At 41.3% G+C, this 21,136-nt stretch overlaps 2 protein-coding genes across 3 annotated transcripts; both read right to left on the bottom strand.

Moving 5' to 3' along the window:
* Nucleotides 1–412: 412 nt before the first annotated feature.
* On the bottom strand, nucleotides 413–15,716 carry klhl3 (kelch-like family member 3). 2 transcript variants are annotated; one of them, XR_014270648.1, is made up of 16 exons: nucleotides 15,606–15,716; nucleotides 13,800–13,934; nucleotides 12,813–12,919; nucleotides 12,604–12,725; nucleotides 9,487–9,649; nucleotides 9,170–9,279; nucleotides 6,946–7,062; nucleotides 5,961–6,110; nucleotides 5,749–5,866; nucleotides 4,427–4,624; nucleotides 3,770–3,871; nucleotides 3,538–3,666; nucleotides 3,012–3,152; nucleotides 2,429–2,572; nucleotides 1,756–2,311; nucleotides 413–1,568 (listed from the first exon to the last, which is right to left on the bottom strand). XR_014270648.1 is itself a non-coding variant. In XM_082501945.1 (15 exons), the coding sequence occupies exons 1-15, from the start codon at nucleotides 15,653–15,655 to the stop codon at nucleotides 2,283–2,285; spliced, it is 1,815 nt and encodes a 604-aa protein (XP_082358071.1). In that variant the 5' UTR covers nucleotides 15,656–15,716; the 3' UTR covers nucleotides 413–2,282. The 2 variants fall into 2 exon arrangements, 1 of the variants encoding a protein (XP_082358071.1); XM_082501945.1 differs by having other exon boundaries at nucleotides 413–2,311.
* Nucleotides 15,717–18,880: 3,164 nt separating this feature from the next.
* On the bottom strand, nucleotides 18,881–20,463 carry LOC309715163 (heterogeneous nuclear ribonucleoprotein A0-like). Its single transcript, XM_082548029.1, has one exon. The coding sequence runs from the start codon at nucleotides 20,390–20,392 to the stop codon at nucleotides 19,520–19,522; it is 873 nt and encodes a 290-aa protein (XP_082404155.1). The 5' UTR covers nucleotides 20,393–20,463; the 3' UTR covers nucleotides 18,881–19,519.
* Nucleotides 20,464–21,136: the final 673 nt, after the last annotated feature.

Below are 21,136 nucleotides of genomic sequence, written 5' to 3'. Positions count from 1 at the left end.
GCTGCTTACTACTTTTCCATAGAAGGCAAAGTCCACTTCATACAAAACATCCTTAAATTTCCACACAGAGTCAGTTTTAAGCTCCTCTTGCACATTAGCTCAGCTTCATTTCATGAACACATTGAACAGTTAACAAACTCACAACAGCAGCCGTTTCAGTCACAACATCCACAGTTTATATTAAAAAATATAACATCTGCTGTAAGAACATCATTATAACCTGAAGCTTCGATAAAAATCGCCATAATCATGACCAAATGGGTTTAATTTGCCATCTACATGAAACTGCATATTGTTATCATAGCTTTGTTTTTTTAGAAAAAAAAAAAATCCCAATGCTTCTGGTAGAGCAATTTGAAAGTCCGCTAATAAACACTTAGATTTGCTCGAGACAGATGCAAGTGTGAGTAGGTTTTATTTTTTAGGTGAAGAAAAGATCTAAGAAAGCAAAAATACTTGGTGATGCGTTCAAGTGCTGATGGGAGGCTCTGAAATCACCTCTTATTGCTGCCAAGTGCATGTCTCTAAAGTTTCACCCATTTTAGTTAAGTGTCTAAAACTCGGCGTGCGATCTGTGCTTTAAGTAGTGCCCTGAAAAATAAGAAGAAATTTACACACATTTCACCTAATCAGCGTTGAGGATCTATAACATAGGAAGTGGTGAATGCCTTCAAACACAGCAGAGGACATGAAGGAATAAAGAGCCTCTAACCTCACTGAGTGACATGGACTCCTAAATGCACCACGTGGCTCGAGCCACTTGCGATACTACACAGTGTTAAAGGCTGTCCTGATGCTGAACTCTAGCTCTTCAGATCACTACCCCAAACTGGAATAGTCACAGTGATCCATTCATATATCTCGAGCAAATTCAAGTCACTCCAAGTCTGAAATTTTAAGAACTATGTAGTATTTATAGTTCTCTGTGAGACTGCTTTGAAAGGTTAACCATTATGTCATGATTTTAGGGAAATCAAAAACAGAAATTACAAAAGTCGACGTTACATAAAACTTTTTTTTTTATAAAACTCTCTTCAGATCAAAAGCCATGGCACCAGTCAGTCATCTACATCTAAAAGACACCCACCATCATCCAGACGGGGGCACAAAGTGACATTATGATGCTAAGACTTGGATGCGGATGAATGCTGTGTGATAAAAGTCAACCAAATAATAATAATAATAATAATAATAATAATAATAATAAATAAAATGTTAAATCTGCATGTTTTACACATTACAGCTGAATTACTACAGTGCATTTTTGACACGATCGATTCTTAATTTACTTAAGCGGTAAAAACATCTCCAGCATTTTTTTGATTACGATTCAAACTGGCATACATTTGTTGTTGTTTTTTTTACAATTATTGGCCTTTAAGAAGCGAATGTAAAAGCTCCTGTGAGTGCGATCAGAAACAGCTGAGCGATCAAGTTCGTTGGTCAGTCAGAGAGAGGTCGGTCGGTGTGTCCGCTCCGCCGCTCTGCGTCAGTCAGTGCAAGTGATCAGTGCTTCAGTAGTGTGTCGACAACAGCAAAGTCCCATCAACCGGCCTAGGTCAGAGCCCCTAAAAATATTAAATATCACTCTTAATTTGCATATTTTATACATTCTTTACACTAACTGTGCAGCTCTCCGGGTCCAGGATTCTTGGAGGCGAACCAGCTCAACTCCTCAGAATAAAGTTGAGCAGAGTTGCTGGGTGAGTCCTATAATTTAAAAAAGGAAGAAGAAGAAAGGTCTCAACTGCTCACCCAGATTACAATAATCTTGTGAATGATGTTCCTGCAGCAGCCAATCACAGGCCAGCATTGGAGCGTCGAGATTATCGCCTCAACGATGTTGTGAGCAGTCTGAAACCTTCGTGCAGTCCATCGAGTCAAGTTGTTTCTTTTTTCCTTCCTCAGCTGATGTTTCAAAGCTTTAATTCTCCAGGAAATTCTCCAAAAAAGAAAACCGTACGTCTCCATTTGGTCCACTAGGATCACTTCCTTCCTTTGAGTCTTATTACAGCTGCTGGTTGTGTGCTTAGCATTTGAAAAAGCCCACTCTCCTGTGGCTGCTGCTTCTTATCCAGTGCAACACTGCCCTCAAACAGGATCTGACACAGCTTGAATTGAAATGACAAGAAAAACAAAACAGATGTACCCCCCTAAAAAAAAAAAATATAATAATAAAATCATTTCCGATCACGTTAGCTGAAGACTGAGGGCGTCTCGTGTTTGTTCCGCTTTCCCGATTGCTTGCTGAGCTTCAGTTCGCTGATGCGGAGCAGATGCCGTCATAACAGCTTGTCAATCACTGCGACTCCTGAAACAACGAGACGACCAATCAGAGAAAGCAGATTTGCAAACAGGTAATACGTGTTCAGCCCGTCACGTTCATTTCTCCCGGTACTGTAGAAATACTGCCTGCAAGGAGACCTACCAGCATAACTTCGTCCATTGCTCATGTTGGTGGGAATGAGGCTCCACTTGTCTGTGGCTGGGTTGTAAAACTCTACAGAGGACAGATTGCAGGACCCGTCATCTCCACCGATCACATACAGCAGCCCGTTAATGGCACAAACACCTGGGGGGGAGCAATGTAACATGTTTATTTTAAAGATCAGCACAGGAAATTTGTCCCATTTATCATTAAATGACCCAATTTACAAAATAATCAGCGTACACCACGTTTACGTATGTTTTATTAGCAATACAGGAGAATAAAGGTTTTTAGTCATCTCTTACAGATCGAATATCTTTAAAGCACAGGCCAGTAGAGTACATGAACATCTTAAAGCCAATCTGAACATCATGCAAGAAAATATTGTAAATATTTGTACATGTAAATCTAACAAATGGCTCTCTTACCCATAAACGGCAGCTGAATAGTTATTTATTATTAACAATTTAAATAACTCAAGGACCAAAAAGAAAGGCAGTCATCAGCTTTTCAGAGGGAGAAATAAAGCTTTAGCCAGAGCGTACGATGAATAGATCGATAGATGCTGTGACCGCAGTCTGACCTGCGTTTCGTCGACACATGTTCATGTCGCAGACCAGCCTCCAGGTGTTGGTCTGTGGGTCGTACACCTCCACACTCTTTCTCACCAGAGGACCGTCATGGCCTCCTGCTGCATACAGCTGACCACCCAACACACCCACACCTGGACAGAAATGTTTTTTAAATAAATATCAGGAGACTGTGAAATCCTCCAAAACCCCAAATATAGTGCAAATTCACCACAAATGAAGAGCTTTAACAAAACAAGTTCTGATTTTGTTCAGATTATTTTTACAAAGCAGTTAGCGTCCACCAGGGGGTGCTGTTTCTACCAGTTAAATGGTTAGAAAAAGGCCAATTCACCATCATAGAGCGGGATGATTAGATGCTTCTAATACTGATATTACACAACACATTATGATCAGAGCATGTGAGCATTCGCTTGGATCCCACTGATGGAAATTTCTATTTTTCCTGAATACTAAGGGTTGAGCTGTGATGCTGCTCCCTGTGTGGATGTACAGTAGGCAGGATACAGTGTGTGGTACCTGCTCCACTTCGCCGTGTGCCCATCTCAGCTACATAGCACCACTGATTAGAGACTGGGTCATATTCTTCCACTGTACTGAGACACTGGCGTGATGCACCATCATAACCCCCTACTGCGTACAGTTTACCTACAGATAAACACAAACCGGTTAAAAACAGCATATACATATTTAAAGCTTGGATTTTCATTCTGATGGCATAAAAGGTAGCTGACACACAAGTCATTCTTACCATCAACCACCCCTACACCCACGCTGCTGCGTCTGGTGTTCATGGAGGCGACGTACGTCCACTCGTTGGTTTTATAGTTGTAAACCTCGACTGTTGACAAACCTGAGACACAGATGCAAAGAAAGAAGGGAGAGATGTAGAAATGGGAAAGACTGGAAGCGAAGGTCTGCGGTAAAGGGTTACCGAGTGCGTTATCACATCAGTCTGTGAGCCTTCTACACCCAGCTGGTAGATGTGTTGTGAGAAGAAAATAGATCTCCTGCCTCCTGTGTTTTAATGGGGTTTAATAGAGCATAAGAGCGCTGTGCCACTACAAGCAAATGTATCAAATGAGGAGAACAGTCAGATGATGATACCAAGGAAAAACAACTTTTTTTCTAAAGGGAAAATATTTTTCTTCACTTGCATAGAAATTTACCTTAATTTCCTTCAGTATAAACAGTTCATAATCAGTATTTTTATATTAATTGAAGGCAGTGCAATGAGATCCCTGTGAGCAGCAACTGGATGTGTGATAGTTCTCAAACTGCAATAATGTGACAAATGTATCTATTCCGACTGAAATTTACTAAACTTAAAAATGTGTTTATTTGAGTTACCAACAGGCACATTATGCATAAACCCACTGCTATTAATAGCTACATGCATTATGTGTACCTATGCTTCCATTAAAGCCTCCCACAGCATACAGTAAATCGCCCAGCACAGCGGCTCCCAGCGTGCTGCGTCTCTCCTGCATGCTCGACACCGCACTCCACTGGTCTCTTGTGCCGTCGTACACGTCCACCGTACGCTCCCGCAGCGAACTGTTGAAACCTCCAACCGCAAACACTCGGCCCGCCATGGAAACCACACCTGGGAAACAAGACAAAGAATTTGGGGATGAGATCATAGCTTGTTAAATTCCAAAAGTCATTGCTTCTATGAGGAAACCACAAGAATGTTTAGAAAACAACATGTCAGAAATGCACAAAGTCTGTCTTGAATCCTTGTATCTTTAACAGTCTTTGTTACACCCTTGCTGAACCTCCTTCATAGGACTCTACTAGACCACAGCTGGTCTGCTGCATTGTTCTACTGATTGTTTCTCCTTTTTTCAGTGCTTTTGGAGTAGGGCTGTGCGATATGACCAAAATCTCATATCCTGATATAACCCTGCTTTATTGTGAAAGGTTTATGTGGAACATAAACAAGCAGACACGCGAAGGTGTTACCGTCATTGTTGCTAACCACAACGCATAAAAACAGGCGCTTGTAGTGTGGTTATATTAAATATAAGAGAAAGAGAGAACTTTAAGAAATTAATACAGCCACTACAGTGACCATCAAAATGATGAAAAATATCGCCGTGAACAGTTTAGTTTATTTTGCGACATCACGAAACAAACGATAGCGTAAAATGAAACGACAGATGTTTTTATATCGTCATATCGAACAGCCCTATTTTGGAGTGCAGGAACCAAAACCATAATAAGTTTACAGAACTTTTTGGGGCCGTTTTATCTGCTACTACAGAGTCAGTAGTTTTGGTCCATACATATATGTAGGCTTGAGTAATCTGGATAAAGCAAAACTAGTACAGGTATACATGTATATAGATTAGTCATTGAACATAAATGCAGCACAAGCCACCAGCATTGCAAAAATATACATGTAAACCTTAAAAAGTGGATAAATAAGGAAATATTAATGCACCGTAAATTGATCCTATATAATATACATTTTAACCTGGTATATAAGTCCATATATTCCTGTCAACATAGTACAGGGCATCCAACACACTGCAAACAAATGTAGAAATAAGAGGTGAGAAATAAGGTTTGGGCGGTACACAATTCCCTGGGAACAGTGCAGACAGTCCCCAAAACTGATTGAAATGCAGCCATTATTTCTATTTTTCCATCAGAAGTGCATTTGCAGCAGTGTTATCCAACCCGCTGTTTTCAGATGTCACTAGACACACCAAGTAATGAACTAACCTGCCCGGCAGCGTCTAGAGGGCAGATCGGCCACTTGGTACCAACGATCTTCCTGGAAGTCGTAACACTCCACGCTGCGGATGGCTTTGGGAGCCTGACCACCCACTACAATCATCACCTGCACGTCCACACAGACCCACAGTAAGAAAATACAAGCGCACACGTGTATTTTATGTTAAAAACCTTCAGCTTTGGCACATTTCTGCGTGTACCTTTGGGATGCTGATCGGAGTTCGTGGTCGCGTCCTATCAGTCTTTATGAGGTGACGCTGGTCAGCAGGCAACAGGTGATACTTCATTGCTTCTATGAGGAAATCTTTACAAGTGTTGTTGTTCTTTATCAAAGCTTCTTCCTCTACAATCTGAAACAAGGATCAGATTTCATTCAAGATGAAGACACAGTAGATTTCTGTTGAGTACTCAGCCTTTCAGTCTCTGGAGGCATTTCTAAATGTAATAACTCCTTTCATCAAGTCCCTCTGTTGTTGCAATACCTGTTTAAAATGTGGCAACAGTGGCAGAGACATGAACACTACAGGTGGGAGGCGAGAGAAAAAAAAAAAATTACGTGGGAAACCGGTTTCTTGTGTGTGACTTGAGCAAAAAAAAAAAATCAGTGCTGCTGAAAGATTTGCATGTAGGCACACTAATTGTAGCAGCTGGCCCACAAACACGATGACTAATGTACTGCACAAAGACGAACAAACAGTGATTTATTTCAGCATCAACTCTTCTTAACATACTGTGATGAAAACCATTTGTAGCTGTGGGAGTGACTTTGTTATCCAACCTAAAGGCCAGAAACTAGTCTAACATCTTAGTAGAGCAGCGATTCCCAACTGGGACGAGCCATCAAGGTACGTCAAACAAAGCTATGAGCTGAATTTATTGTATATCACATTAACAGTGGGGCTCTCAAATGTAAAGCGGATTGAGAAACTAAACAAGCAAATCATTAACAATCAAATCAAGGACAACATAATGAAGGAAATGCTTGATACACTGGTGTGATGGTCAAAGTTGTGGGTTGGCCAGAGGAGATTTTTAGCTCACATAATGAGCAATAGCAGTCTTAGGTTTGAAAAAGCTCTTTTGAATATTCAATTATATCTGATGGCACGGCTGACTGAAAGCCATGATTAACCCCCGTCCCCTGTTGGTCAAAGACCGATAATGTTTAAACAGAATTCGTTTTACCTGTACCAGGTAATCTCTGGAAAGCAGTGGAAGTCTCACATGCTCCATTAGTTTGGGCATGTATTCCAGACGAGCTGGTTTATCATGTTTGATCCACGATATCATTGCCTCGAACACCTAAGAACAAGGAAAAATATGAAGGATATGGAGAAACTGCTCCGAGGTAGAAGCGACCACAGCAGTTTATTACATAGACTCTCAGTTACTTTGTTTGGCCCCACTTTGTATTTACAGGTGCTTATCTACATCAGTACTCCACTTTTTCAGGGGTGTGTGAAAGTTTGAAAACTTTTGGGATCAAAAATTTTAAAACTGGGAACAAAACCTGTTAACACAAGCCCAATTTTATCCCATCCCCTTGAAGTTAAGAGGGCGTGACAGATTTTTCTTGGAAGCTGCTGGATGTTAGAAATGTGCAGGCTGAGACTGAAACAGTGAGACTACCAGTGTATAAATACACGACACCTCATAATCCCAACGACTTTCCTGTTTTGTAGATGCCGTGAAGTTTCAAGACTGATCGCTCCAGGGAGCAATCGACAGAACAGAGGCTGCAGACACTAGTTTCATGCCACACCACATTCATATTCATTGTGCCACTTCAGTCCCATTTATCTCTTGATTGCCTGTAGGGCAGCTCCACAAGAGCAAAGGGGGGGCTGCGTGCCCCTCACATTGTGCACAAAGGACTCCAGCGATGGTAGCATAAAAAGACTCACCCAACTCAAGGGATGCACCAGTTTTTCTCTAAACATAACAAACAACCTAGCAAAAAAAACTGTTTTAAATCGCATCTTTACACAATTCATTACTAGAAAGCCTGTCAGAAATGCAAACACAATTTGTTCCCATTTCTTTAGCTGAATCTTTGAAAGAAAAAAAAACACCAAAGATAACAGTTTGACGTGCATAGAAATCGTGTTTTTCCACCAGTAGGGCAAATACCAAAGTGCTATTAGGTGGAAACCTAACTTATTGTGGCAGTATGCACTTCCAAGATTAGAGGAAACTAGTCAAATAGCAGAAATGGGCAACTGGGAGCTAAAAACTACCAGCAAATAAATCACTATCTGAAAGTTACGTCCTTAACAAATGAGACAAAATCCAGCAAAAACCCAACTGGCCCTTTTGTTGAGCCAGTTGTTTGTTAAAGCCTCGTGGTGTGAGGGGAAGGGTGGCTGTTAAGAAGCCATTCTCATGGAAGAGAAGTGGACTGAAAACCAGTGGCAGCGGTTTTGATGAAGTGATGAATCCAAATTTAAATTTGGACTGGATTAACCAGAGCCCAAACCTCAACATTACTGAAGCAGTGCGGGATCATCTTGACACAACAGAACAAAAGGCAGCCACCAACATCCAAAGCCTGGAGAACTACTCCTGAAGACAACTCAGACAAGCTTTCTAGTAATTTCTTTAAGAGTCCGGCTGTTTAAGAATAAAGGTGATCATAGCAAATACAGACTGTCAAGCTCCTTTGTGTTTATACCAGTTCTGTTTTTGCCTTATATGCTGTATTTTTATATAGGATTGCACATTTCAATCCATCACTGCACCCATTTTCAATTTTCCTTGCAAAATATAAAGAAATAACGGCTGATGCAAGACTTTTGCACAATGTAAAGCAATAAAAACTGCAATTTGGGTTATTCTCCTCTCAACTAAGAGGTTAATAGAGGGGGAACCCTGTTTCAATGATGCATGAACACTCACATGATGGAAGAACAAAGTCAAATTGAGACAATACACAAAAATGACCTCAAGAAGTTAATCCACTCACTTCATTTAATCCACTCACAAAACAGCTGCAGCAGGTAAATCAGAGCTAAATGACTGTGTCTGCTGATGCAGTTTGTTTGGCGCTTCATGGTTAGCGTGACAGCGTCCAACTCCCCGCGTTTATGTTTGAATCAACCTTTGCTGTCAGTGCTCTGACAGCAGCATGTCACACAGCTGCTACATCAAACTCTTGCTGTTTGACAGGTTAACTGCAGACAGATGCGCCATCCCCAGGAATATACGTCTGCTGTCAGATTCAGCCCATCATACACAGCAAGTGTGGGATGACTCTTTTTTACTGTCCCTTTTTCTGAAGTCTGCTTTACTTCAGAGATTTTGTGATCACTGAAGTGAAAATCTGTTATGGATTTCATTTTCACTCAAGCATCTTTAAAAAAAAAAAAAAAAAAAAAGAATAAAAATCTCTATCTTTATGGTGACGCCTGACCTTTTCCTCTGTTGACACGGTGAGTTTGTCGCTGGAGATGAGGCTGCACACCTGCTGCAGAGAAAGGCTCAGAAACTCCTCGCCCTGCACCACATCAGTAAAATGCTGCTCTGAGAGACACAAACATCCACAGCACACATTAAACACTGTCCCAGCAAGCGAAGCTTAAATGAAAACATGTTCGTTGTCTTTGCTGTCCAAGACACCTAATGTATTCCCTAGACTCGTGTCAGATTTTAAACACCTCATAAATCAGCCAACTCACAAAGTGACAGATTATGTGGCGCGAATAGAGAAAGAAAAAACAAAAATCTTACCAGCGTAAGCATGAGCCTGGTTGAGAAGCTGTGTGCATGTATGCAGGTCAGCAAAGGCTCTGATGCCCAAGCAGTTGGTGGGATGAAGCTGAGATTGCAGGAATTCGCAACAAACCTGACGCACATCCATCAGCTGGAGGAGGCTGGCTGCAGGCAGCAGTACCTAATATTTGTTTTTTTTAAAAAGTCACAAAAAGTTGAGTTAGCAGTTTACCTCCACAGCCATTCCCTGTGTACACAACTCAAGACTTCATCAGCACAGCAGGTCTGTTATTCAGTGAGCTAATCAAACAAACTCAAACGCATCATTCAGGTTAGGAAGCAAACTGATACCCGGTAAGTTTATCAGTAGGATTAACTTTAAGGATCGGACAGAACTGAAGAAGCTTCTCGGATGAGAGGTGAATCGTCTTCAAGCAACTTTAAAAAAGTCCAGACGCTTTTCTTTGCAAGCTCCTTAAAGTAGAGAAACTCACATTTGGTTTTGATCTCTACTTTGAATGAGGAGCTACTAAACCACTTCCTGCAAGACTTTCAACTTGGTGCAAGAGCCTCTAAAACGAAAGGTCACAAACATGTCAGCTATGCTTGCCACTTAGAGTTTATAAACACAAACATCATGGATTTAACAATTTTCTGCAATTCTTCATCCCTCTATTTTCTTTACCAGCAATGAAAAATAAATAAATCCAGCCCGGGACCATAATCAGCCAATAGCCATAGTCCTTGGTCCTGACCAGAGTCGACCTCATATATGATCACAAGCCAGTCCGATTCATGCATGCACAACACATACACGCTGACAGCCACGCGCCAACATGAAAGCTTCTCACTGGGCGTGAATACACAACACCGCATGGCGACGACCCCAAAAACACTTGAAACAACAAACCTAATCAGACACTTAAAATCACCTTCATCTCACTGAACACTGACATTAACTGAGGCTAACAAAGGCTAAAGCTATCCAGAGCTCAGAGCCAGGACTAAGACGGCAGCCTCGGTACGAGCAAAGGCTCAAAGCAGAGACAAGTGAAAAAGAAAAAGAGCTTGATGTCTGCTGAAGTTAGGAACACTGGAAACATTATTCAAGTACCTGAAATTGATTTTGTTATATAAACCTGTTGAACCTGCTTCTGTTTGGTAGGTAAAAGTGGGTGTGCAGCAACTCATTTTCAGTTACGTGTACCTCTTTCCACTAAAGAAGATCCTGCAACTTACTGCAATTAGGGAGAAAAGCTTAGCCTTCACTGTAAATCTGCCTTTTTTGTTGTTGTGTTAAAAACAAAGCAAGTCCTTATCCTTTACAGCAGAGCGCTTTCACCCCTCCTTGGCACGCCAAACCGAGTCCCTGTTTATCGCAGCTCAAATAAAGGTAACTAGAAAAGAGCTTTTTATCAACACGATATAAATAAAGTCCTAAATAAAGAGTTATCTGAAAAATCTGGCTTCAGTCCGCCTTCTGCAGCTTTTGTTTGTATTGTGATTTTATTGTTAGAACACTAGATATTATGCTAAACTCATCACTGTGACATAAAGATAGACGAAAAAGAAAAAAGATTAATAAAGACCAAATAAGAGTTTGCACACATTCAACTGGCAACACTTACTGCTCGATCAGTACTGACCTTGGCCACTTGAAACTATTTTCTAGACCAGCCCTCATTTTTTTGGCTACGGGTGCCGCTTTTTGTCCATTTCAACATTTGTGACAAGCATCTAGGGAACTGCCGAGAAACTGATGCTAACAAAGCTACTCATTAGTTTAAGTAGGTCAGTGTCTGCCTGCCTCAACACCTCGCTGTTTCTTCAGACACACACACTCATCCACTGAATGAGTATTGTCACTGTGTCCTCTGTTTCCTGTACACAGCTGCCCCGAAGCCTTGCATCTTCTAAAACACAGCATCAGGCCCAGTGAAACTCTGTTTACAGCAGCTGTGACACACCAAAACACACACGGCTGCAAGCAAAACAAAAACACTTTTAGTACAGAGAAACGCTGACTTTCAAGAAAAGAAAAAGAGTCTAAATCCAACTTTTGACAGATTTTTTTTTTTGTCAAAACACACACACACACACACACACACACACACACACACACACACACACACACACACACAAACACAAAAACTGAGAGCCAATCAGCGAGGCACGCTGCTAACAGTTGGAGGATTTCCTGCCTTGTCCATGCACACTTCCTGCACTAATAATCAGAGGAAGTATCTTGCCTGCAGCTGGATCAAGCTGAGCTGTGAGAGAAGTAATGCAGCTACCACAGGTTAATGCCACCGAGCTAACCAAAGCCTCAGCGCTGTGCTTTCACAGCAGAAAACCCCACAGAAAGCTCTGTGTTTGTCCTCTGTAGTAAACATCTGCTCCTCAAACACGGCCAATCGGACCATCCTGATAAAAGGGAAAGACTTAAAATGACGACAATCCCTTTCAGGTATTATGCAGCTGTGTCTGAAACACATTTATGATTAGAAACAAAAACAATAATATCATTAAAATGCTTTTGTGAGCAACACTTTTATTAAAATTAATTTAGGTCTTAAAACAGGTAAATAGAGGCACTTTCCCCAAGAAGGACAGTTCAAAATATGTGTTTAGTTTATAGTTTAGCAACAGTGTTTAAAAAAATTAAAGCTTTTATCCACCCCAAACAGGATTAATATGCAGTTATTCTTTCTTGTACTTAAACTGGTGAACAAAAACAAAGGTCAGGATAAAGAAAAGGGCAGCAAGTTACAAATTTCCTTCTTAAAACAAAGGATGTTTTGTAAGAGCCAGACTTATGCTGCGATCGTTTTGCTTGGAGCAGCAGCAGCACCACTTTGATATAATTATCTAACTTGTTAAACAAGTGTGAAAAAAGAAAGTGTGACAACATGATGTTTTAATATGCAGCTCCCCAGGCAGCTCCATGTTTACTTCTCCACTGTTAACCATTAAACAGAGGAGACGACCAGCTTACAGGGCTAGGCGTTATTAGCAAAGGTGATTATGTTATTGCTGCTAATATACAAGAGTCGTTTTAAAGCACAAGCAGTCTTCAAATGAACACACAAGCCACCATAAGAGAGCAGAAACGGGAAGGAAATCTAGGATTCTCACCTGGACGTTGTCCTCTGTGACCTCGATCTCTGCTGTGTAAATATAGTCGACCAGTTTTCTCAGAGTCTGACCGTCCACCTCTCTGATCTCCACCTGGTGAGCTTTACTCTCACTCATATCACCTGCGCACACACAGACACACACAGCTAAGCATACACACAACTGTGTGCAGCATCATACACAATGCACCAACAATAGTGTGCATGTACCTGTGAACATGGCACAGAAGTAAGGGCTACAGGACGCCAAGACCACCCTGTGAGCTGGCACTTCAACGCTCCCGGCTACCAGCTGGACGTCACACAGCATCTTTTTACTGGAGGAAGGACAAACAGACGGCGTTATGTACGAGAACCTTCAACTGACGATGTCCATAACTAGACATCTGATTTTATCGCTTGCAATTTTCAGATTCGTCATTATTTTTGTGCAGAAACACTCAATTTCCTAATGTTACACACCTACAAACACGACGTTTATTAGAAAGTAAATCTAAACAGACATGTGGCAGTAACACTATGAGATTAAGGCATTGAAACAAAGAGAATTTAACTCACTTTTCGATAAAGACTTAAAAAAAATTACTGACATTAGAACATAAATATGTCACAGACATACGATAAACACAAAATAGAGCAACAGATAAGCATTAATGCTTCTGGTCATTCCAGTTGCTTTGTCAATTGAGAGTTCTGGAAGGATTATTTGAGTTGCGTCAAAAATATAAGACAGAATTATTAAAATGTTTTTTGTACAAATGTGAAGTTAAATCTGCACTCAAGAGCCGAGCCAGGGAAGAGGGGCACCTTTGAAGTAAAAAAACTCTGGTATTCATCACCAGTTGATGAAATATCACAGTAAAATACATGAACCTGGGCCAGTTGTGTTGAGGTTCACATTTCACAATTAACAAGCCCACAGTCGTTTTTGTCATGCATGTGCAGAATAAAACATCCCCACCCAACAGAAGAGGTTTGCCAGTAGCTGTTCGACAGTGATTTGCAGTTGAAGTCGCTTCTTTAAAAACGCAGCAGTTCAGTTCAGGCAGAAGTCATGTACTGCTGCACTGACATTTTCAGACAAGCCAGGTGAACAAGCGAAGACTTGCATGTCCTTTCTGGCTTACAAAACTCGATACGGCCTCTTCGTTCTCAAGTTAAAACGAAACGGTAGAAACCACAATTTGAGCTACGCACCTCCTCAGGTCGTTCATCAACTGAAACGCTTTCCTCATGTGCGTCTGGTTGAAGGTGTGCATCCCTCCATTCACCGTGTCCTCTTCTGAATCGGTGGCACATGGTGGACGCGGTGAGGCCGGTGTGGCAACCAGACTGGTAAGACATAAGAGGCGGTGTCTGGATCAGCGGATAGCGATGATGACAAAAGGCAACCACAAACCATAACAAAGCCTCCACCATCTTTTACAGATGACTGTAGACACTCACTGTTGTACATCTCCCCTCACCTCCTCTGTACATATGAATGATCTGAACCAAAAATAATTTTATACGGCTTCTTCACTCCATAAAACTTGTTGCTACAGTCCAGTTCTTATGTAATTTGGCATAGCTCAGCCTTGTCTCCTCATTTCCCTTCCTTAGGAACAGATTTTGAACAGCCACATATCCAATGAGACCATTTCTGATAAGGCTTCAGCAAACAGTGGACAGATCAACTGAAGGTTCATATGCATCTCTCAGATCCTGTGTCACGTCTTTGTGTAGATACAACACTGGCTCATCCTTGAGTTAGGTGCCTTTTTATCCTTGAATGGTTAACTGGTTAGTGTTAAGTAGAAAGTTTGGATTTCTCAAGACAATCAAAACAACAACAGAGTCTGGCTTCTTGGAAGCAAACTACAAAAAAATGAGTATGTGTATACTCAAAGCTGATCCATTAGACTGATGGATGTCATCTTCGCGTTAATCCAAAGGTACCAAATAACCATTCAAGCATGTCTATTTAACTGAGGATACCTGCTCTATTCAAGATGATTGGAGGAAAGGTGTTCTTTGACCCTATCCTTTATTAAGGATTAAAGCTGGATACATTTTATGGTCAGTGCATCCTTTAAAAGGGTAAAAACAGCCACAATATATAGGGTTTCATTTCTTTTAACGAGCTAAGCAATTAGTGCCTATTTGCTGTGGAAGATTAACAAACATCTGCCACACAGATGGCATGTGCATATTACTGGTAACTTCTTTTACACAGGGACTGCACAGAAAAAGAAGCCCTCACACATGCTTACAAGGAAATGGGGGGAGAAAGAGCATGCAGACCCGAAGCTTCAGCCCAAACCTTAGGATATTAATTTACAAGCAAATGTGACCTGCAGCGAGCTGAAAGCACATCTGATAGTGTCGGACAGAAAAACCGCTGTTTATTTAAACAGTGCTTGGCCGTCTCCACCGTGCATGTACTGTACGATGTGCTATCTTAACTCTCAAAACAAGCCGTCTCTTCACCCACAGATAATCAAGCATTTCGAAGAATTTATGATGCTGCACTGAAAAGTCCCAGTAGCTGCCCGGTAATTCGTTTTTGTTTAACAGCTTACGGTAAGCTTGTCTTCATGCGTCCAAAAAAACCAAATCAACAGGAAGCTGTTCAATTCATTTTAAGTTTGTTGTGGGTTAAGTTAGCTAGCTCCTAGCATTGCTAACCAACATATAACCTTATGACAGCCATGGATATCAACTGAAATCGTATTCTAAGCTACTTTAAAAATAATTACAAACCAACCCACTTTCAGTCAACTATCTACAGTCTGGTTTGGTTGGCTGCCATCAGCTGAGCAGCCAGTGATGCTAGCTGACTAACGGGCGCTAACTAGTCAACACAGCTAGCACCGAGTTCGCGTGCTGTGAGCGAGCTCTCGAGCTGTCCGTGTTGGGTTTCTGGCCACTACATCGCGTAGGTTCAAATGTCATCCAGCAGATGCAGAAGCAGCCTGAATCCCATCTTTAGAAAACATAATCCCCACCGATGAGCCAACTCACCCCAACGACACACCGTCCATCCTCCCGGAGTCAGAGAACACAGCGGGCATGAGCGCCGAGCGGCCGGCTGCACGCAGATCGTCTATTAGAAAGATGAGTAACTCCGCAAGACTGGCATACACAGATGGTTTTATATGGTGACTCACTCCCTTTATTTTTATGCACATTTTTAAAAATAGTTATACAAACTGTATTAGAACACAGTAAGCCAACCTTTGAAAGATAATAAGTAATGACAAGAATTATCAACAAGACCACAATTTCATAAAAGTTATAGGGTTCATCGTTCTTTCTTTGTATCATTCGTCTTTTGTTGTCATTTCCAGTGAAAACAGGATCAGGGATCAACATTTCCCTGAAATTACTAAATGCTCCTCCCACGATAAACTTGAATTTCTCTTATCTTAAAAACACAACTGATTTGAATTTAAATTAGCTGGATGATTATAATTCAGATATTCCGATTAACTAAAAAGAAAATGCGTTTCGATGCCTTTTGTTTCCATTTGCACTATAAAGGCAGCACAGTCAATAAATGCTTTTGCATTTGCAGGACTTCATGAGTACAATTGATTTTCCATCATCTGGCTAATCAAATCACTGTTTCAACTCTAACAAGAAATGTGAAATCCATCACCTGGTATAAAGCAGGGGCGTTACCAGCTACTTAAGATAACAGGAAATGCAGCAACGTTGTAGACATAAAATAAAGCCATTTTTTTGTTATTTTAGTTGTATTGCAAGAGCTGTTAGTCTTTAAATCTCTGCAATGGAAGGACTGCCAAAGTAAAAGAATTTAGATGACTTAAAAATCACATCTTAAATAGGCCCACATTATGAATATTTAGGTTTTATTAAATAGCAAGATTGTACAATCCAAAATTGCTTACTGGAGGGTTGTTTACCAACTGGTGGCCTGCATTTAGTCTATTAGTGTATCATAAAATGCTTACTAAGTCAAATACAAATAGTCACATCTGGTCACATCTGCACTGAAAGAGTCCCATTTTAAAATCTATGGGAGCATTCAGTGATTGCAAATACCACGAAGCAAAATTCCTACCCATTATTGTGAGCTTTCAAACGTAAGTCAGCCACCCTTTGAATTCACATTTGAGCAAAAGGGGTATGCAGAACTATTTCTATAAGTTAATTGTTCCTATTTTAACAGCACAAACATGCATTTAGTTTACTTCAGCAATAACAAAAAATAACTTGAGGAACTTTCTTCTATCAGTTGAGGTTAAAATAAAAATGCTTATAGGCTTTGTATTAGCACTTTTATGCACTATTTGCAAGGGATTCAGCAAATTATAAAAGTGGCTCAAAAAATAACTCTTTGGACTACAGTTAAAAAAATTACATATCAAGTTCTGCACGTAGTGTAAATAATGGTCGTCTCTATAATAAATCTTTCTAGCTCCACCCACTGTTTGACTTAGTATTTTACATTCACAGTCATCTGTCCAGTGATCGGAGCTTTATTCTGGCTTCCTGTGAGTCAGAGATTTTTCTGCTGTTGTAAAACACTGAACGGGTTGGTGTCAACAGCACTCCTCTCACAAACTCTAAAGGGAATAATTATGAGTTATACACCGGAGTCTTCTCAGTTAGCCTCATTTAATATTGCTAATCTCACTCGCTATGAATTGAAGTTGACTTAAAATCCTATTTGTAACCTGTGAAAAACAAAAAAACCTGCAACCCTGTGCCTGAAGAACTGAACTCTGTGTGACCTTTGGGGAAGCTGTACCTAGATCCCTGTAGGGTGGCTTTGAAGGGAGGTTGTCATACAGTTTACAGGGAGTAAACACTGGGAAGCATGCTGAACATAGGCACGCTCAAATACACTGGAAAAGCAAAGCTTGGCCTGATATGTTTGGCATGTGAGAGGTGCTTCACATTAATATGCATTTAGAGTCTACGCTTGTGCACAATACATGTGGTTAAATAACAAAGAGAGAAGGTGTCAGCGGCACTTTGTCTTTCTCTGCTGCTCGTGCTTAAGTCTCGACACCCCAGGGGATCATTTTTACTCCTTAGTTTTTTATTTTACATGTTCTATTAGGATCTGTTAATCTGGTTTAAATCAAGCATTATATCTAGCAAGATTATGCTCAAAATACTTTGCAAAACAAGCATTACAAATTAACGCTCAAACCTTTTGTGAAGTGTAACTTTTCATTAAATATATTAAACAGGATACAAGGCAAGGCTGCACAGAAACGTTAAAATCATAGGTTTTCCAGGCCTGTTTTCTGCATTTATTTCTGATTTCCTTCCTGGAAATGCACATTCTCATCTCCAGGCCTCTTAGGTCAGGTTTGTGATGAGTATGTGCATTTCCATGTACTAAACTGATAACAGAAGACCAGCATTCAGTTTTAAGTTCGCTCGAGGTCTCTTCCAACTCTCATTCCATTTAATCTAAAGCCAAAATGATTCAGTCAAACAATGAATGTATGCTACTAAACGTGCTTTATAAAAATCAGGCATGAAAGGAGTGATAAAATGCAGTGTACAACTGTAACAACATCAGGTTATAACACTCAATGTTAAAAAGAAAAATACTTTCATATAAAAACACCCAGTATTTGGATATTTTCCAAACCAGAAACAGGTTCAGAGTGAGAGCTCTCACTTTATTCTTCCTTTGCCTGTGCACCTACTTTCCTCCATAAAATCTTGTAGGTCATGTAGGTGTTGCTGATGACATCCAGCCCTTACACAAGCGGATTTGGTACACACTTTAGCACCATGGCCGGTTACGTTCATCTATATCTGCCAATACCTAACACCTCTCCCCTTTGTTTGATGGACACTAAATACTGGTTGCTCCCAGGTGAAAATATTTATCAGCTGGCTGAATCTGTGAGGGTTTTAGGAGCCTGATATTGTGAAAACCTGTCATCGATGCGTTTCTGTAGATCAATATGGAGGAAAAATAAAAAGACAACTGGTAAGTCTTAAAAAAAAAAAAACAAAAAAAAAAAAAACAAAGCAGTTAATCAAAATGAGGATGCTCGTTTATTTTTTATGTTGTATAGGAATAACAAATACTGCTTTGGTGATTCACCACCTCCAAAATGGCCGATGTAGCAGAAATCCATGATTTCCAGGCAATACTACCTCCTAGTGGTCGTTTCCTGAACCCAATTTAAAGAGGAGAGTTTAAGGATTTAAAAAGGAAATAAAAATAATTGTTCCCAAACGTTCCCAAAGTGGGGGGTTTAAAAGCACTTTCTGTTGATCTGAATTAAGACTGCGAGATTAGATAGATTTTTAAAACATTAAAAACTTTAATAAAAGCAGAACATAGGGGGTGAGCTGAACACATGAATTTCAAAGGATTTTAATCTAGGCAAAACAAAAAAAGAAAACAAAAAGAAAACTGGGACGGGAAAGTGGGGCAAGAGTACAGTGAAAATAGTCCCTGACATTTCTCAAAACAATAAACAAAAGAGAGCAAAGAAAAAAGTTTTAGGGTCAAGAAGCTGAAGAAATCCAGTCCCATGCTGCCGGACACTGCCACAAACTTTACCTAAAACCCTGAGTTCATGGTGTGAAAACAGGCAAAACTGACAGATCTGCAAATCAAACAATCGATTTTTTCTCATTTGAAGCAGTGACTGACAAAAATTATACTTAAAGAATTCAACATAACAAAATACAGTTCAATAATTCACAATTCTTAGTATTAAAGTCCATAACGTGTGGAATAAGAGGACAAGAAGGGAAGTCCTGGTGGGGGGTGGATGGGATCCAGAAAGCAGGCTGTGTGGGTGATGGGCGTTGCTTCTTTTTAATTGAACTCGAAGACCACCTCTCACCCCCTACCTGGACATGTGTAGCTCGTGTGTGTAAATCAAGTCCATTTCAATTAGAAATGAATCTCTCATCGTTTGAGGGCGCCATTAGTAGCCACTGCTAAATCCACCACCCCTGTTATAAGGAGCCCCGCTCCGGTAAGAAGTATAGTTGCCCCCCTTCATCGCTCCGTAACTGGAGTGCTGCTGTCCATAGCCGTCCCCAAAGTCCCCATTGCTGTACCCGCCACCCATCTGGCTGTCGTATTCGTCGTATCCCCCGTAGCCTCCGTAGCCATCCCCCCCGTTATAGCCCCCGCCGTAGCCGTAGCCACCCCCGTAACTACCGCCGTAGCCGCCTCCGTAGCTGCCGCCGCCGCCTCCTCTTCCGCCGCCGTAACTCTGCATCCCTCTCCCTCGACCCCTTCCTCCCCGGCCGCTGGTGGACATTTCCTGCTTGGTTAGAGCCTTTTTCACCTCCACCTTGTTCCCGTTGATGGTGTGGTATTTGGTCAGGACCGCTTTGGTGGCGGAGTCGGTATCCTCGAAGAAGACAAAGCCGAAGCCTCTCTTCCTGCCGGTCTGCTTGTCGGAGATGATCTCGGCCTTCTCCACCGCGCCAAATTGCGAGAAGTACTCGGTCAGGTTCTCCTCAACGATGTGGTCTTTCACGCCGCCGACGAAGATTTTCTTGACATTGGCGAGTATGTCCGGGTTGTTGGCATCCTCTCGCGCTATGGCCCTTTTCACCTCCACGTTGTTGCCTTCGACGACATGTGGCTTAGCGGCCATTGCTGCGTCGGCCTCCTCCGGCGTGGAGTAGGTGATGAAACCGAAACAGCGGGAACGTCCAAGCTGCTGGTTCATGACCACCACGCAGTCGCTAAGGGTACCATACTGCTCGAAGTACTTGCGGAGGCCTTCATCGGTGGTCTCCACGTTCAATCCCCCAACAAAAAGCTTACAAAGTTTGGATGTCATGGTTCCTCCGGAGGATGGTGCGCAGCTCAGACCGTCCCTCTTCTTCAATGAACCGACGTAAGGGCGGGCCGTTTCACTCACGTCTTCGTAAGACGTTCCTCTCGCTGATTGGTCACCTTAAACCAAATCACCCCCTCACAATCGGCGCGCGATTGGCGTCACTGTCCTGTTCCCTTCAGGTCCCATCGGAAATCTTAATTTCCTGAAAAAGGACCGCGTAAATTTCGACCTTTGTTTTTCTTCGAATACAGTAATAAAGCTACACCCCCGATAAATTAATTTTACTTAAAACACATAAAACGTCAATCCGTGTTTTATTTTGTGTCGCACTTTAGACCCACTGGGACAAAATATATTTTTTCCAAGTGTGTACGTGAACCACGTTCTACCCTAAAATAAACGAAACTCATAAGCCTGAATTTCATGTTTTATTTTTTTAAGTGTATATTAGCTCTGCACGACTGGCTGTTTCCAGCAATTACAGCTGTGAAATGCAGTCATTTCGCTGTTAAACTATTATGATCAGAGAAAATCTGAAGTCGCTACAGCCTTAATAAATTAGGTTAGCTGGAGGCAGGCGCTTCACAATAAATGCAACTTCTCTCAGCGCCCCTCCCCCCTTGTTCCTGGAACACGATTTGAGCCCGACAGAAGCGAATAACTCCCATCACATAGTCTGACACACGAAAAGCATTTTTCCTATCAAATTCAGCTTCTTAGTTTGATCCACCTCATTTCTGATTG

This window comes from Aulonocara stuartgranti (genome assembly GCF_965226115.1).
Source record: "Aulonocara stuartgranti genome assembly, chromosome: 2".
NCBI classification, from domain to species: domain Eukaryota; kingdom Metazoa; phylum Chordata; class Actinopteri; order Cichliformes; family Cichlidae; genus Aulonocara; species Aulonocara stuartgranti.
This window is presented reverse-complemented; position numbering and strand designations above follow the sequence as displayed.

What these genes read in the sequence shown, in the direction of transcription:
- LOC309715163 (XM_082548029.1), bottom strand. Translation starts at nt 20,392, where the DNA reads ATGACATCCAAACTTTGTAAGCTTTTTGTTGGGGGATTGAACGTGGAG.
- klhl3 (XM_082501945.1), bottom strand. Translation starts at nt 15,655, where the DNA reads ATGCCCGCTGTGTTCTCTGACTCCGGGAGGATGGACGGTGTGTCGTTG. An exon ending in TTGATGAACGACCTGAGGAG is followed by an intron (nt 12,920 to 13,799) that starts GTGCGTAGCTCA and finishes TCCTTCCTCCAG; the next exon opens with TAAAAAGATGCTGTGTGACG. An exon ending in CTTCTGTGCCATGTTCACAG is followed by an intron (nt 12,726 to 12,812) that starts GTACATGCACAC and finishes GTGTGTGCGCAG; the next exon opens with GTGATATGAGTGAGAGTAAA.